Source organism: Lemur catta, chromosome 19 (genome assembly GCF_020740605.2).
Source record: "Lemur catta isolate mLemCat1 chromosome 19, mLemCat1.pri, whole genome shotgun sequence".
In the NCBI taxonomy this organism is placed as follows: Eukaryota; Metazoa; Chordata; class Mammalia; order Primates; family Lemuridae; genus Lemur; species Lemur catta.
This window is the reverse complement of record NC_059146.1, coordinates 29,805,642-29,819,556: the sequence shown is the minus strand read 5'-3', so window position 1 is coordinate 29,819,556 and position 13,915 is coordinate 29,805,642. Positions and strand designations below refer to the sequence as shown.

The 13,915-nt window shown below is 53.6% G+C and overlaps 2 protein-coding genes across 5 annotated transcripts in view; one reads left to right on the top strand and one right to left on the bottom strand.

Annotated features, from left to right (window-relative positions):
* SAMD4B (sterile alpha motif domain containing 4B) overlaps positions 1–8,789 on the top strand; it is a 38,295-nt gene extending 29,506 nt beyond the window's left edge. Inside the window, exons 5-13 of one of the 3 annotated variants that reach the window (XM_045532044.1) lie at positions 204–313; positions 475–561; positions 1,282–1,621; positions 2,406–2,491; positions 3,007–3,125; positions 3,708–3,906; positions 4,095–4,218; positions 6,293–6,376; positions 6,792–8,789. In XM_045532044.1, the coding sequence (XP_045388000.1) occupies positions 204–313; positions 475–561; positions 1,282–1,621; positions 2,406–2,491; positions 3,007–3,125; positions 3,708–3,906; positions 4,095–4,218; positions 6,293–6,376; positions 6,792–6,814 (1,172 nt within the window). In that variant the 3' untranslated portion in view covers positions 6,815–8,789. The other 2 variants (XM_045532043.1, XM_045532045.1) reach the window with 2 other exon arrangements.
* A 126-nt stretch (positions 8,790–8,915) lies between these two features.
* PAF1 (PAF1 homolog, Paf1/RNA polymerase II complex component) lies at positions 8,916–13,823 on the bottom strand. 2 transcript variants are annotated; one of them, XM_045532047.1, is made up of 15 exons: positions 13,698–13,712; positions 13,446–13,608; positions 12,879–12,908; positions 12,698–12,790; positions 12,254–12,375; positions 12,097–12,163; positions 11,899–12,000; positions 11,710–11,815; positions 11,550–11,618; positions 11,361–11,464; positions 11,162–11,278; positions 10,939–11,067; positions 9,739–9,844; positions 9,538–9,628; positions 8,916–9,459 (listed from the first exon to the last, which is right to left on the bottom strand). In XM_045532047.1, exons 2-15 carry the CDS (start codon positions 13,490–13,492, stop codon positions 9,047–9,049), a joined length of 1,596 nt encoding a protein of 531 aa, XP_045388003.1. In that variant the 5' UTR covers positions 13,493–13,608; positions 13,698–13,712; the 3' UTR covers positions 8,916–9,046. The 2 variants fall into 2 exon arrangements, with proteins under 2 accessions (XP_045388003.1, XP_045388002.1); XM_045532046.1 differs by having other exon boundaries at positions 13,446–13,823.
* Positions 13,824–13,915: the final 92 nt, after the last annotated feature.

Below are 13,915 nucleotides of genomic sequence, written 5' to 3'. Positions count from 1 at the left end.
CTGCCCAGGGAAGACTACCTGATGGAGTCTAGCTGGGCAGACAAAGAAGTAGCTTATGGACCCTTGGCTTCCCCTGCCCCTTCCCAATTTTCTGCAACTTTTCAGACTGCCTGTGGTTTATGCCTGGTTCCTCTCCACCTTTCCTTTTGCCCTGATCACCAGGGCCAAACTCAATGACCTTTCACTCCCCTCCTTTTCTACAGACGTGCCCTCATGGCTCAAGAGCCTCCGCTTGCACAAGTATGCGGCCCTCTTCTCACAGATGAGCTACGAGGAGATGATGACACTGACTGAGCAGCACCTGGAGTCTCAGGTGAAGCCAAGGGAACCATCAGGGACGTGCCAGGGGCAGCAACATTTTGGCACTACTCTTGCAGCCCAAGCCTCCTCTGTCTCTCTGATTTCTATTAGGGTGCCCCCAAGTACCTCAGCCTCCCATTTCCAGCTTCCTGTCCCCTTCTGTCCTTATCACAGAATGTCACCAAAGGTGCGCGCCACAAGATAGCCCTCAGCATCCAGAAACTTCGCGAAAGACAGAGCGTCCTCAAGTCCCTAGAGAAGGTGAGGACCTGGTATCCGCATCTCCAAAGCCAACCAGCCACCCAGGGGTACCAGTAGACCGAAGGCTCTGAGTCGGCCTCCCACTCGTCAGGTCTGACCACCAGTGCCCCAGCCCTAGGGAGCCACACTCCACAGACCATGTCAAACTAGTGTCAAAGGGCTCACTTCCTGGTGGCTAAGAGGCTCCCAACCCCCATCCCATCCTGGTTTGTGATTCTAGATCTCTCTCCAGCTTTTCACTCTGCCCATTCTCTCCCCTTTGCTTTTCCATTTCTGACTAATCCTTCTGGTACAGCAGAGTGTCTCTCTGTGTGAGTGATCTCTCTTTCCCTTCTATTGTTTCTCATCCACTCACTCTCCTTCTAGATCTGCCTTGATTAGCATTCCTTTTTCCCTTTCTCTGCCACTTGCCCCCTCGGTGTCTTGTTCTGAGTCTCTGATTCCATCTTGGTACATCCCTGAGGCCCCAACCTTAGACCACATCCTCCTGAGTTCTATGGGATTCACCTTGAAAGGGAAAAGGAAATGTGTGTGTACAAATGTGTAGCTATGTATGTGCAGGTTTGGAATGCTTTTGCCTGCCTTCTCTATGTGCTGGAACCCAGGGTCCCTCCCAGTCTTCTCCAAGCCCTGTCTGACCCCTCCCCCCTTGTGTAGATATTCTGTGTGCCTAGCTGTGGGGGTCTGCATGTGACCCCGGCCCCTGTCCTCCCCACCCAGGATGTGCTGGAAGGCGGGAATCTGCGTAATGCTCTGCAGGAGCTGCAGCAGATCATCATCACTCCCATCAAGGCCTACAGTGTCCTCCAGGCCACTGTGGCTGCCGCTGCTGCCACCCCTACTGCCAAGGATGGGAGCCGAGGGGAGCCACAGCTGCCAGGTGCTGAGCCTCCCCTAGCCCACCCTGACACAGACAAGAGCACCGAGGCCAAGGACCCTCCAGCTGCGGAGAACTACCCTCCTCCACCAGCTCCAGCTCCCACTGATGGCAGTGAGCCTGCCCCAGTTCCCGTCGCCGACGGAGACATCCCCAGCCAGTTTACACGGGTGATGGGCAAAGGTGAGACTAGCAGGGCCTAGCAGGAAACACTGAGGCAGAAAGCCAAGTGAGCCCAGGCTTCAGGGATTGAATCCAAGTTAGACTATGGGAGCAGGGCTTTTGAAAGCCCGCTGGAGCCTGGAGCATTGCAGAGAATAACTGAGACAGGAGGTGACAAGTCCCCTGCCCTCCAGCAGGCCTGGGCTGATGGTGGATGACAGTGCTTACCCTTAGAAGATGATACAGTGTGTCAGTGAAAACTGCGTGCAGTAAAGGGTGAACAGATAAGAGGAATCCATCAGTCTCTCTGAGAGGGGATCAGATTCCAGGGGGTGGGGATGGTGACGCTCATAATGGGTTCAGCCTTTCCTAAGACAGCACGACACGGCAGATTTCACACTTGGATCCAGATCTTTACTTTTTCTTTTTTTCTTTTTTTTTTTCTTTTTCATGAGAGACTCTAGATCTAATGGATCCAGATCTTTTTAGCTGTGTGACCTAGGACAAGTAACTCAACTTCTCTGAGCCTTAAGTTCCTCAGGCTAAAATTCCCTACATTGAAAAGATTGTTGCAAGAGTTAAAATAAGGAAGGTATTATTGACTCCATATCTGCCTTGTGCCAGGCACTGTGGTGGGTGCTTTATACACCTTCATGGTAACCCAGGTGCCTTGCCTAGCATGTAGTTGGAACTCATCTGGCCTGAATCTCCTTTCCCTCCTCTACCAGCCAGCGGGGGCTGGGGAGCTGGAGCAGGGACGAGGGCATGCTGGGGCTAACCTCCTGCCCTTTTCCATATCCCCCAGTGTGCACCCAGCTGTTGGTGTCCCGACCGGACGAGGAGAACATCACCAGTTACCTCCAGCTCATCGAAAAGTGCCTGACTCATGAGGTGAGGCCTTCTCTAGGGCTCCCAAGAAGGGAAAGGCTGGCCCATGCCTCTTGGGACCAACATTCCTTCCGTGGCTCCTGCCTGCCTGACCTGGCACCGCCCGCCCTTCCAGCCTTTCATCTCATCAGTGTCAGGTTCAAAGGCCTCTTCTCAGAGCGTTTGCACGTATTCCTTGTCTCAGGAACAGTAGCCCTCCCTCGTACTCGCCCCTCAACTCTCAGTTCAAACGTTTGTACCTCAGGGATGCCTTCACCAACCCCTCATACCTGTTCAGGTTTCTTGTACCAGCTGTTCTTCTCCCTCATAGGAGGGATAGCTTTTCGTTGTTACCATTACATGCGTGTCTTCCCCCATCCACACTGTTAGCTCCGTGAGCACTGTCATCTCTGTTGCCTGGCACAGAGCGCATGAGTGATAAATATTTGAGAGAATGAATGAAAGGCTGGAAGGGAGGTCTGAAAGAAGCACATCCCCCTTGCTTCACCCTCCCCCCCCCTTACACCCCCCAATTCTAGGCTTTCACGGAGACGCAGAAGAAACGGCTGCTGTCCTGGAAACAGCAAGTGCTGAAGCTCCTCCGCACCTTCCCGCGCAAAGCCGCACTAGAGATGCAGAACTACCGGCAGCAGAAAGGGTAGGCAGGTGGTGGCCAGGGGACAGGGACCTGCCCTCCCCAGGCTTTGTTGGTTGGCAGATCAGTGCTTAGAGGGGTGATTGCATTCTGGGCTGGGGATCCAGTTGTACTCATTCAGTCACTGGGTGACCTTATCCAGGTCGCCCAGTGGAGACTTTCCCAGAAGAAAATCAGGGTGTTCTTACCACTAGAATAGGATGCTGAGCTGGCAGAAAACAACACATGTCCCAAGAGCAGGCACCTTGCCTATACCTTCTGCTTTTCACTTGTATGCAGAGAGCTCAGAAGTCACTTCTTACACCAAACAAATAACAGAAATGCCCCCCCTGACGACTGAGATGCAGAGAACTGCTTTGAGTGGACAGTGAGGAAGCCTTTGTATACTCCCCATCTCCATCCTAGGGGTACCCTTGGGGCAGGAGGAGACAGAATGTGTGATGCAGGGATCTGGTCGGGAAATCCTTGCTCAGAGCAGGCTGGTGTTCTGTCCGACCCCTTGGGGCTGTGGGAGAAGGTGAGCAAGAGGTGGACAGATGGGCCCCATCTACCTAAGCTAACACCCTTCCTTCTGCTCTCTCACAGCTGGGCGTTCGGCTCAAACTCGCTCCCCATAGCTGGCTCTGTGGGGATGGGGGTGGCCCGGCGGACCCAGCGGCAGTTCCCAATGCCTCCCCGGGCCCTCCCACCCGGCAGGATGGGCCTTCTGAGCCCCTCAGGCATTGGGGGTGTCTCCCCTCGACATGCCCTAACCAGCCCCAGCCTTGGGGGCCAGGGCCGACAGGTGAGCTGTCTGGAAGCAGAGGCCCCAGTGCTCCTGGAGTTGGGGTGGCAGTGCCTGGGATGTGTGTGTGTATCACTGTGTCTGGGCCGCGCTTGGAGGTTGGGGGGGCCTTTGCCGGCTCTACCACTCCTGGTCTGGGCCTCTTCCCCACTCATCCCCCACTTTCTCTCTTCCCATGCCCTGTGCAGAACCTGTGGTTTGCCAACCCTGGAGGCAGCAACAGCATGCCCAGCCAGAGCCGCAGCTCTGTGCAGCGCACCCACTCGCTCCCGGTCCACTCGTCACCCCAGGCCATTCTCATGTTCCCTCCAGGTGAGGTGCCCCACCCTTGGGACTCTGCCTCAGCAACACGCTCAGCTGGCTTTTCTCTTCTCCTGGGTCTCATATCCACTCTCCCTTTGTGACTGCGTGGGCACCTCTCTGTACCCATTCTTCCCACCACTCTGTACCCATCTCCCCTTATCAGGGGAGGTTTTTTTCTCCCTCTATTTTAATTTTATCTCCCAGGTCCTGCCCCACCCCACCCCCAAAACTTCTCTCCCCTCTTATCCCTCATTTCCATATGTTTCCCTCCCTGTTGTTATAATCATAGTGTCCGTGTTGGTCTCTGTCACCATCTTTTTTTATTTTTATTTTTTTAGAGACAGAATCTCACTCTGTCCCCCAGGCTTTGCTTGCAGTGGTGTGAACATAGCTCACTACAGCCCCAAACTTCTGGGCTCAAGGGATCCTCCTGCCTCAGCTTCCTGAGTAGCTGGGATGGTAGGTGTGTACCACCACACCTGGGTTGTCACCATCTCTTTATAATTATTCAACTTGGAAGGGGTTGAGGGGATGGGTTGGTCAAAGTGTAAGGCTTCAGTGGATAGGAGTCCTGCCCGTCCGCTTACCAGCATTCTCTCAGGCTGGTTGACCACACAGGAACCAGTGCACTTCGCTTCGTAGATGAGGTTCTATATGAAGGGGTGTCTGAGGTGAGAGGGCTCTTTGACCGCTGCTCACAGTCCAGCCTGGAGATGGGAGATCAGAGGTGGGGCCAAGTGGGCAAAAGGGAAATTAGAGATGTGCCCGCTATGGGTCCCTGCCTTGCTCAGCAGGTAGGGAGTTAACTCCTTCGCCCTGTGCTGAGCCCACTGCTGGGCACTAGGGCTGCAGAGAAGATGAGGCTGGTTTGGAATAGGCTGGCTCTGGAGAGATCTTAGATTTGCAGGGGATCCTAAGCTCTTGGTGTTATAAACTGCCAAATCGGTAGGGGGTCTTAATTTATGAAGTTATGTGGACCGCCATCTGTTGAAGCCAGGGGGACCCCTCTCTTGTGTTCCTCCTAGCACAGCGCTTGGCACATGGTAGGCATCTGTAAGTGATCTTAAATGAACTGATGGATGAACTATAGGAGCAAAAAACAAGAACCATTCTTACTGGTATGCTGTGTGCCAGGCTCTGTCAGATGGCTTTTCTCCACTGAATCCTCCCAGCTGCACATATCAAGGCACTAATACTGTTTTTATCTTACCAGTCACCAATCTGAGAGAGGTCTTGCCCAAGTTTAAAAAAAATGTTTAAGGAGAGACAATTAGGTGGCCCCATACAGCATGAGCTCAGGGTTCGGATGGGACAGTGATGAGAGGTGAGGCTGAAGATGAGACCTGGGTCTTCCAAGCCCAGGTTAAAAGCTCAGACTCTTTCCTGATGGCAGTGGGGAGCCAAGGTTTTAAGCAGTGTGGGGTAGGATCAGGTCTGCCCAGGGAGGTGGGTGGTTTCCCGGATACCAGAACAGGAGCCCTTTCCTGAAGTGGTCTGGACAAGCCCTGTGGCTGCTACCCTACTTTGCCCCACTTGCCTGGCTTGCCTGCATCATGTCTTGCCCAGAGGAGCAAGTCCAAGTGGGGACAGGAAGGGTCTTAATTTAGGTTTTTCACCAAGTACAGAGCAGGTCATCAATCAGGAAGCATGGGGCCGCCCAGTGTCCAGGGCAGATGCCCAGCCTGTGCCCAAGGCAACGTGCAGTCCATGCCCCAAATAGTCACAGCCTGTGTGTGGCCTCCAGGAAGCTCCCTCAGCTTCACTTCATTTCCTCTCTCTGCAAGTCAGGCTTTTTCTGCATCACCAAGCCTCTACCTTTGCCGTCGTCTCCTCTGCCTGCCATGTGACACATTAGGCCTGTCTCTGCCCTTTGTCTCTGCCCAGTCATATCTTCCATCCAAGTGTGTACATGTCTCGCCGCCTCTTGTTTCCCCGTCTCTTGCCTCTTCCTCCCTCTCCTCTGGAAGTCTCAGTCAGTGTCCTTCCCCGTCCCCTTCTCCCTACCAGCATGCTTTGCCTTCCCGGCTCACCTCCCCACCCCAGTCCAGTCCTTACCACCTCTGTTCTCCTCTCTCCTACCCAGACTGCCCGGTCCCTGGGCCTGACCTGGAGATCAATCCCACTCTGGAGTCTCTGTGTCTGAGCATGACAGAACACGCCTTGGGTGGTGAGCATTTCCTCTTCCCCTGACCCAGCTTCCACCTACCCAGCGTCTCCACCTCTGAACCTGAGCAACTCAGAGTCATCCTGAGGGGCTCCTAGGGGAGGCCAGACTCCAGGGAGGGCCTGACTGGGATGACAGGCTACCTGAGTGCCTTTTCTTGGGCCTTCCGCCAGATCCTGATCTTCCTCCCTTCCTCCCTTTCTTACCACAGATGGGACAGACAAAACCTCCACCATCTGACGGGACCCACAGCCCAGCGCACCCATAGGCTCCCTGGGCGGCGGGCGGGGGTCAACCCCCAACGGGCTTCTCCGCAACAGCGAGGGTGGGCTGGCTCAGCTATACATTCTAATATTTTTCTACTCTCTCACCCTTTTAACTTTTGTTTAACATTGGCACATGCCTTGCTCACTCCCAGGCCCGTCGAGGGATCTCTGCTGAGGCCGGGGGAATTGGGGGCAGCCAGGATAAACGGGACAGGGACTGGCCAGACTGCCTGCCCCTCCTTCTCCTCCTCATCCCCACCTGGCCCCGTCCTGCCCCTGCCTCCTCCAGACTGCTGACCGCCTGCCCCTCCCTGAGGGAGCAGACTCCCCCAGAAACAAACTGACCACTACCTTGTGGAGCCTGCTCAGAAATATTTGACATTTGGGGCGAAATGAGCAGGGTAGATAATCTGCTCTCCAGAATGTTATTGAGAGGAGCTGGAGAGAAGGGGTGGGGAGAAGAACCTCTCTCTCCTCTCCACCTTCTTCCCCTTCCCCATTCCCATCATCATTCCCTGAGGACAGGAGCCACCTTCCTCTCATTCACCCCCTTTTGCCCTGTTTACCAGAGGTTCTCTACAATTAATTTCTTAGGCCTATTTAAGATACATATTTATATAGTTCTTAACGGTTTTTCTCTGATCATTCCCTGTCATTTTTAGAATCCCCAGGCCTCTCTCTGAGCCAAGACAGTGGCATGGGGAGCCTGAACTTTATGAGGGGAGAGGGCAGAGCCCCCTCCTCCAGACCAGACCCCCAAGCCCTTCCCCATTTCCCTAGCCCTGGCTCCCCAGATGCAGAGGTAGAAGGTGGGCAGCCAGGGCAGACAGTGAGGTCAGGAAGTCTGTTGCCTTAACGTCCCCTTCCCCCATCAACACACGCCCTTCTCCACCCCCAGGTCTGCTTGGTGAAAGACTTGGGGGTAAGGAATAAGGGAAAGGGGATTGTTTGGTTTTTGGTTTTTTTCCCTGAACCCCCTCCTTTTCTTTTAGCCTTTCCTCAGCCCCCCATTATGTCATGACCTCACTTAAGTGGAACACTATATCATAACCCAGAGATTTGTCCCAGCCCCAGAGTCAGACAGACCCTCCGGTCCCTATTCTTAATGAGGGGTTGTGCTGGTGCCCAGGTGGAGGGAGGGGACTTGGGGGTTCAGACTGTGGGAAGCCAGGGTCCCCCCATTCCAACCCCTTTCTCCCCCTCAACTCATCCCCCCCTCACTGGGACATTCTCAAGCTTTTCACACCGAAAAGGAAAAAAATGTTATTTTTAGATACATTTTATGAATAACTTTTGTTATGAATATGGCTGGTAACCATTGTGTATGTTATTAAAGATACAAAATGTTGGGAAAAAACAAAAAACCAAAAAAAAATTTTAAAGCCACCGCCCTCCTGCACTATCACCCCATTACCCAGACCTCCTTGCTCCTACCCTCCTGGTCATGGACCTCCCTCCGCTCTGAGCCCAGGGAGGGGGAAGAAGCCAGGGGGGTAGAGTGGCCCTGGGGACCTGCCTCTGGGTCCCCACCTCCTCTCCCAGTGCCGGGCTGGGTGGGGTGTCAGGTTTATTTATGTACCTCTTGCACACTCATCAACCTATGCAAGTCCCCCACCCCGGCCCCTCCGTGTTTCTGTGCCTTTGCTCATTCCCCTCAAGCTCCCAGGGCTTCTCTAGTCCCCTTCCCACTAGCCGTGGGAAGTGGGATGGACGGGCCACCTCGTTTGGAATCAGCAGGGTGTCCCTCTCATGGGACCCTCGCCTCTCCCCAGCCAGTCCTGTCTTGTTCACGCCCCATCAGGGTGAGCTGACTCTGCCTGGCACTGGGAGGCGGTGAGGGACGCCTCACACACAAAGGGAGGCAAGAGCTTCGCCCCCCCCCACCACCTGACAGCAGAGTGTGCAGGACGCAGGCGGCCCCACTCTGATGGGCAGGACTCTGACCCTATCCTGCTCCCGCCCCCACTCCCCAGGCCCTCCTCCATGATTTCACCCTCCCCACCCACTTCTGTCCCCAGCCCCACTGGCAGAATCAGCTTTGAGTAACTGTACAGTTTTTCTCGCTGTTGGAGAAGACTTATTTGTTGAGTTTCACTTGTTTAATGGTCTGGGCTTATTTTGGAAAAAAAAAAAACAGAAAACAAAAAGAATTCTGACCTTTGTTGTGCTACATTTTATGGGAAACCCTGTGGCCCTGACTCTGGCCCTTGTTTTCTAGGTCCTTGAGTGCCTGGGGTGGGGGGTGGGCAGAATGGGACAGGGGCTGGGAGAGGAAGTAAAGAGAAGCTGGCTTTATTAACAGCAAAGGTTTGGGGTGGGGATGAACAGAGTGAAGGGCTCACAAACCACTAGAAAAGTGCCTTCCTGCTCAATAACAGCATCTGCACCAGCCCTGAAAGCCTTGGACTCAGTCACTGTCGCTGTCAGCTTCACTGGAATCAGAAGCTACAGCTTCACTGCCATCCTCCTGGGCTGAGTGTTCGCTGCCACTGGGGAAGGGACTGGCACTGCGGCTGCGACTCCGGCTCCGCTGGCCACCACCATCGCTGCCACTGTCTGAATCATTGTCACTGCCACCTTGCGCTCGTTCTCTGTCCTCGTCGTCAGAGTCAGCATCATCCTCTGAATCAGCATCACTGCCGAAGATCTCTTCTTTGTCCCGGGCAGCCCGGGCCTCATCCTCACTGCTCTCGTCCTCACCGCTGCCACTCTTGTCACTGGCCTCATCCCTGTCACCCTCCTCCCGATCACTCTCACTGCCTGAGCGCTCGTCCTCGCTGCCTTCCTTCTCACTGCTGCTGCCCTTCTCACGTTCTTCATCTGGGAGGGAGCAGAGAGAGGTGAGACCCAGTTTCCCACCCTCCCCGGGCTCCCCAAACCTGGCCTGTCCAGCTTTACCTGAGCCCCCAGCTTCTTTCTCTTCTGTCTCCATCTCCTCTTCCTCTTCTTCCTCGGGTTCGTGGTTTTCCAGCTGGGCCTTCCGTGCCTCCTGAAAGCAGCAGGATTGGCATGGGAGGAAAGAGGGTGTTCTGTTGGACCTCTGCCCTTCACCCACCACCACCCTCCTCATGGGTGCCTTGGGCCAATGGTGCTTGTTACCTGAGCTTCTAATTCCTTCTCATTCATGTCCCGGTGTTTGACCACAAGCAGGGCGTTGGTACCCGACTGAACTCCGGCCTTGGCCCGGCGCTTACTAAGACGGACTCTGCAGTGGGCAAGTTTAGGGGGAGGAATAGAAGATGTATTTGGAGACCCCACCCAGTAAGGGGTCTGGTCTGACTTGGTTCCCAGTCAATACTTAGCCCAGAATAGACCAGAATAAAGACACATTGAATAAAAGGGACTCGAGGGGTTGGAGGCAAGGGAGGGGAAGGATGATGGTTTCCCATGGTACCAGTTTGGTTGCCCTATACCATATGTGTATGTGTGGGGGGGAGGGGGTATTTACATATATACAGTTATGTGTTGATCAGTGACGGGGATACGCTCTGAAAAATATGTTAGGCAATTTCACCATCATGCCAACATCACAGTGTACTTACACAAACCTAGATGGAATAGCCTACTACACACCTAGGCTCTATGGTATAGCCTATTGCTCCTAGGCTGGAAACCTGAACAGCGTGTTACTGTACTGAATGCTGCAGGCAGTTATAACACAGTGGTAAATATTTATGTGTCTAAACACAGAAAAGGTACAGTAAACATAGGGTATTAGTATCTTATGAGACCACTGTGGTAAATTCGTCGTGGTGCCCCTTGGAGGTTGCCCAGAGTTCCAGGTCACTCAGACCCTAGCAGCCCACTGCTTTTACATTTCCTGCCTATCTTATGGGGTCAGAATCTGTGATCTGTGCTTTAAATAAAAACTCAAGTCAAGCTTTCCCAACTCTGACACCAAGGGCCCCTGCAGTAACTTTCAGCCATCAGGAAGGAGTTTTGAAGTCATTTTTGGACTTGAGTATCAAGCGTTTCATTTAAAACATTCATGTTAACCTTATGCATCACTCTATACTTTGGCTCTGTTTACTTTCACATGAAGTCTCTTACTAATACCTGGGGAAACTTGGCTGTCTACCTTGCACAAAAGCTCTAAATGTCTCCAGCATTACGTAAAGATTTTCTTTCTGGCTTCTCATCTAAGTGCAGCCCATATGCGTGACCAGGTATCTGGTGCTCTTGCTTATGAATGCATGTGACAAATCATTAAATACAAAAGACCTCTGAGGTGGCTCTTGCATGCCCCAGGGTCTTGAGAAGCACAGATCCAGTATATTCAGATAGGAGTGTGCCGAGTACCTGGTTTCCAATTCGTTGTAGTAAACCCCATCACCCTCTCGGAAGATGAAGAAGTAGTTTTCCTCATAGCCCTTGCTGGCTTTGTTTTTCACATTCCAGTTATACTCCCGAGCAATCTTGTAGTCATACCTGTGGATGAGGGCACAGCTTCAGTCCCATTTTTTCCTCATGAGAAAAGGGAACACACTTCTCAATCCCCACAACCTAACCCCAGTCCACGCACACATCATCTGGTGCATAGTCCATCTCCTCCTCCTGGTCCCGCTTTCGTTTCTTCAACGTCTCTTCCACAGGCAGGAAATAGGCCACAAACTGGTTCCCTTCCTCATCCATCATGCCCCTGGTTGGGGGAGAGGAGGGGCAGTGAAATGTGAGGACAAAGGGGCAAAGAGCAAGCCAAGGTGGGCAGCAGGACCACTTACCTAATCATGGCCTGAGACATCATCTCCAATGCAGCTGCGCCACTCGTGTCCTTGGGGGCTGGGTCGGAGTCGAAGATTACCTGAGCACATGGGTTGATCCACATCTAGGGAAATGGAGGGCACTGGGGTTAGACCAGAACAGCCAGACCTGGGAGGCTGTCCCTCTCCACCTCCTGCCCTGGGCCTGACCTTAAAGTCTGGGAAAACAGGCATGACTTCCACTGGTGTCACTCGGGGCTTGCTATAATGCTGGGAGATCTGGTGAGGGCAAAACAGGGTGAGGAAGAGGAGGAAGAACTCTGGAACCACACTTTTGTCTGCCCTCTCCCCATCCCAGTCCCTCAATTACTGATTTCTGGGCATCTTCAAAAGTCTTCTCAATGGCTGTTATCTGGCTATCTCTGTCTTTGTATATTTCTTCCTCAGTAAACTGCTGCTTCACAGAAACTCCAATCCTAAGAGTAGACAGAAAGGCTTTTAGAGGCCTCTAGACACACCTGAAAGCTTCACCTTCTTTCCCTTCCTGTTTGCAACTTACTTGACCTCAGGCTTCTCATTGGAGATGCCATAACGGTTGAACTCAGTAGAGATGTACTCTGTCTTACGCATCCATGGTACCACTTTCGCATGCTGCTGTGATCTGGGGTAGGAGATCAGGTACGCTCAGGACCCCACTGCTCTCCTGCTTGTAGAGCCCATCCAACCAGTCCCTAATACCCACTTGGTATGCCCTCACCTCTTGGAGCTGGTGGGGGCCTGAATCTCCTCCTCCAAAAGCTTCTCATCAGCTGGATCTAGAAGAACTAGAGAACAAGGGGGCAGGAGGACCATGAGGGAGGCCCAGGCCTGGCCTTTGCTGGCCTAGAGCAGACTCTCCCTGTCTACCCACACACCATTGGGGTCAATTCGGTAGGTGTCAGGATTGATGAGGTCAATGGTGACTCCCAGGTCCGGCTCAGTCAAAAGGTCATGTTTATGTTGTTTCTCCAAGGAAGTGGCTTTGTACTGGACGAACCTGGGTGAAGAAACGTGCCCATTATGATTTGTGGAATCCAGCTTCACCCCTTGTGTCCCTGCTTCCCAGAGGCTAAGCTTCTCTGGGGAGGAATTCAGATCAGAGTGACCCCCGTGTTGGAGTCTGAAGGCTGGCTCCCCATTGGGAAGGGACTTCCGCACTGTATGCTTTATTCAATAACAAACATTCATTGAGCACCTACTATTGTGTGCTAAGTAGGTACTGTGCTAGGCCCTGAAGAGAAAGCAATGAGACAGGCAGTCCCTGCCTTCAAGGAACTCTGAATATTCTTCAGTTTCCCCATCCCTGACTTTGGTCTCACCTGTTCTGGTCGAAGGGGTAGGTGATGAACTTGGGGTCGAAGGGGATATCAGGGAGGCTATTGCAGTACTTGACTCGGCAGACCACTCCAGACCTGGGAACATAGTGGCTCAAAACCGGGCCATTGCTGCCCCACCTCTGCTCCCAGCCCCCTCCTCCTGGGAAAGCGCAGTGGGGCTTACCTCTCAGGCAGAGTCCGGTGGGAATTGGGCCTGGTGGGGAAGACAGAGAAACAATGACAGAAAGATGGAGAGGAAGGGTTTGACGAGAGTGAAAAAGGGTTCTCCAAACTTTTAAAAGGTAGGAGGGGTGACATGCTAATCCCTTTTGGTAGGGGTGCTCCAAATGTTTTAATGGAGAGAGCCAAGTGTTCAACTCCTTTTGGAGAAAGTGTTTCCAAATGCTTTAATGAATGAGGCCAAGTGCTTGATCCCTTTTGGAGCAGATATCTTCTAGTACTTTAATAAAGAAACAAATACTCGTTTTTGGAAGAAGAGTCTCCAAACCTCAATCCTTCTGAAGAGAGTCCCCAAGAGCTTAATTCCCGAACCTGATGGCAGAGGAGGGGACAACACCTGCGTCCCAGAAGGAACCCGCCCCCTCCGTCAAAGGTGAGCGCTCCGTGACGTGGCGGGGAGACCTGAGGGGCTGGTGACGTTGTTAAGCACAAACCCTCGCCCGATCCCCCGCCTTCTGAAACCTTGACAGACACAGAGGAAAGCGGTAGAGCCAGGCGGTGTGGCGCCTACCTGTGGCCATCCTCCCGCTGGGCCTGGGTCTGGATGGTGGGCGCCATAGCGACGAGGCGACGGCAGCCCGGACAGGGTCCTTGCTGTGCCGCAGGGAGACGCAGAGGGGCGTGCCGACTTCGGTGGACGCCTGATCAGGGCAGGGCTCGGGTTGGCGCCCTTTCTGTGGGGAGAGGGTTGGGATGAGGTGAGCTGCCGAGAACAGCTCCGGGCGAGACTCCGGTAAACGTGCAGGCAGCACCGGGGACGGACTCGAAGCTCCGGCTCCACCAACTGCCGCCAAGACGCCGAGGACCCGACAGGTCGCCTCAGGCCGCAAGGCCTTCGGGGAAATAGAGTCCGGATCCAAACCACACACGGATTGGTGAGCGGCAGCGTAAAGGGCGGAGTGAGGAAGGGCAGGCCTCCTGCGATTGGTGGAAAAATATCTCAGTCTGAACGATGGATTTGAGAGTGACGGAAGGTGGGGG

Coding starts and splice junctions, on each gene's coding strand:
- PAF1 (XM_045532046.1), bottom strand. CDS start 13,492: ATGGCGCCCACCATCCAGACCCAGGCCCAGCGGGAGGATGGCCACAG. Junction 11,816..11,898: donor AATGAGAAGCCTGAGGTCAA/GTAAGTTGCAAA, acceptor GTCTACTCTTAG/GATTGGAGTTTCTGTGAAGC. Junction 11,279..11,360: donor ATGTCTCAGGCCATGATTAG/GTAAGTGGTCCT, acceptor TCCCCCAACCAG/GGGCATGATGGATGAGGAAG.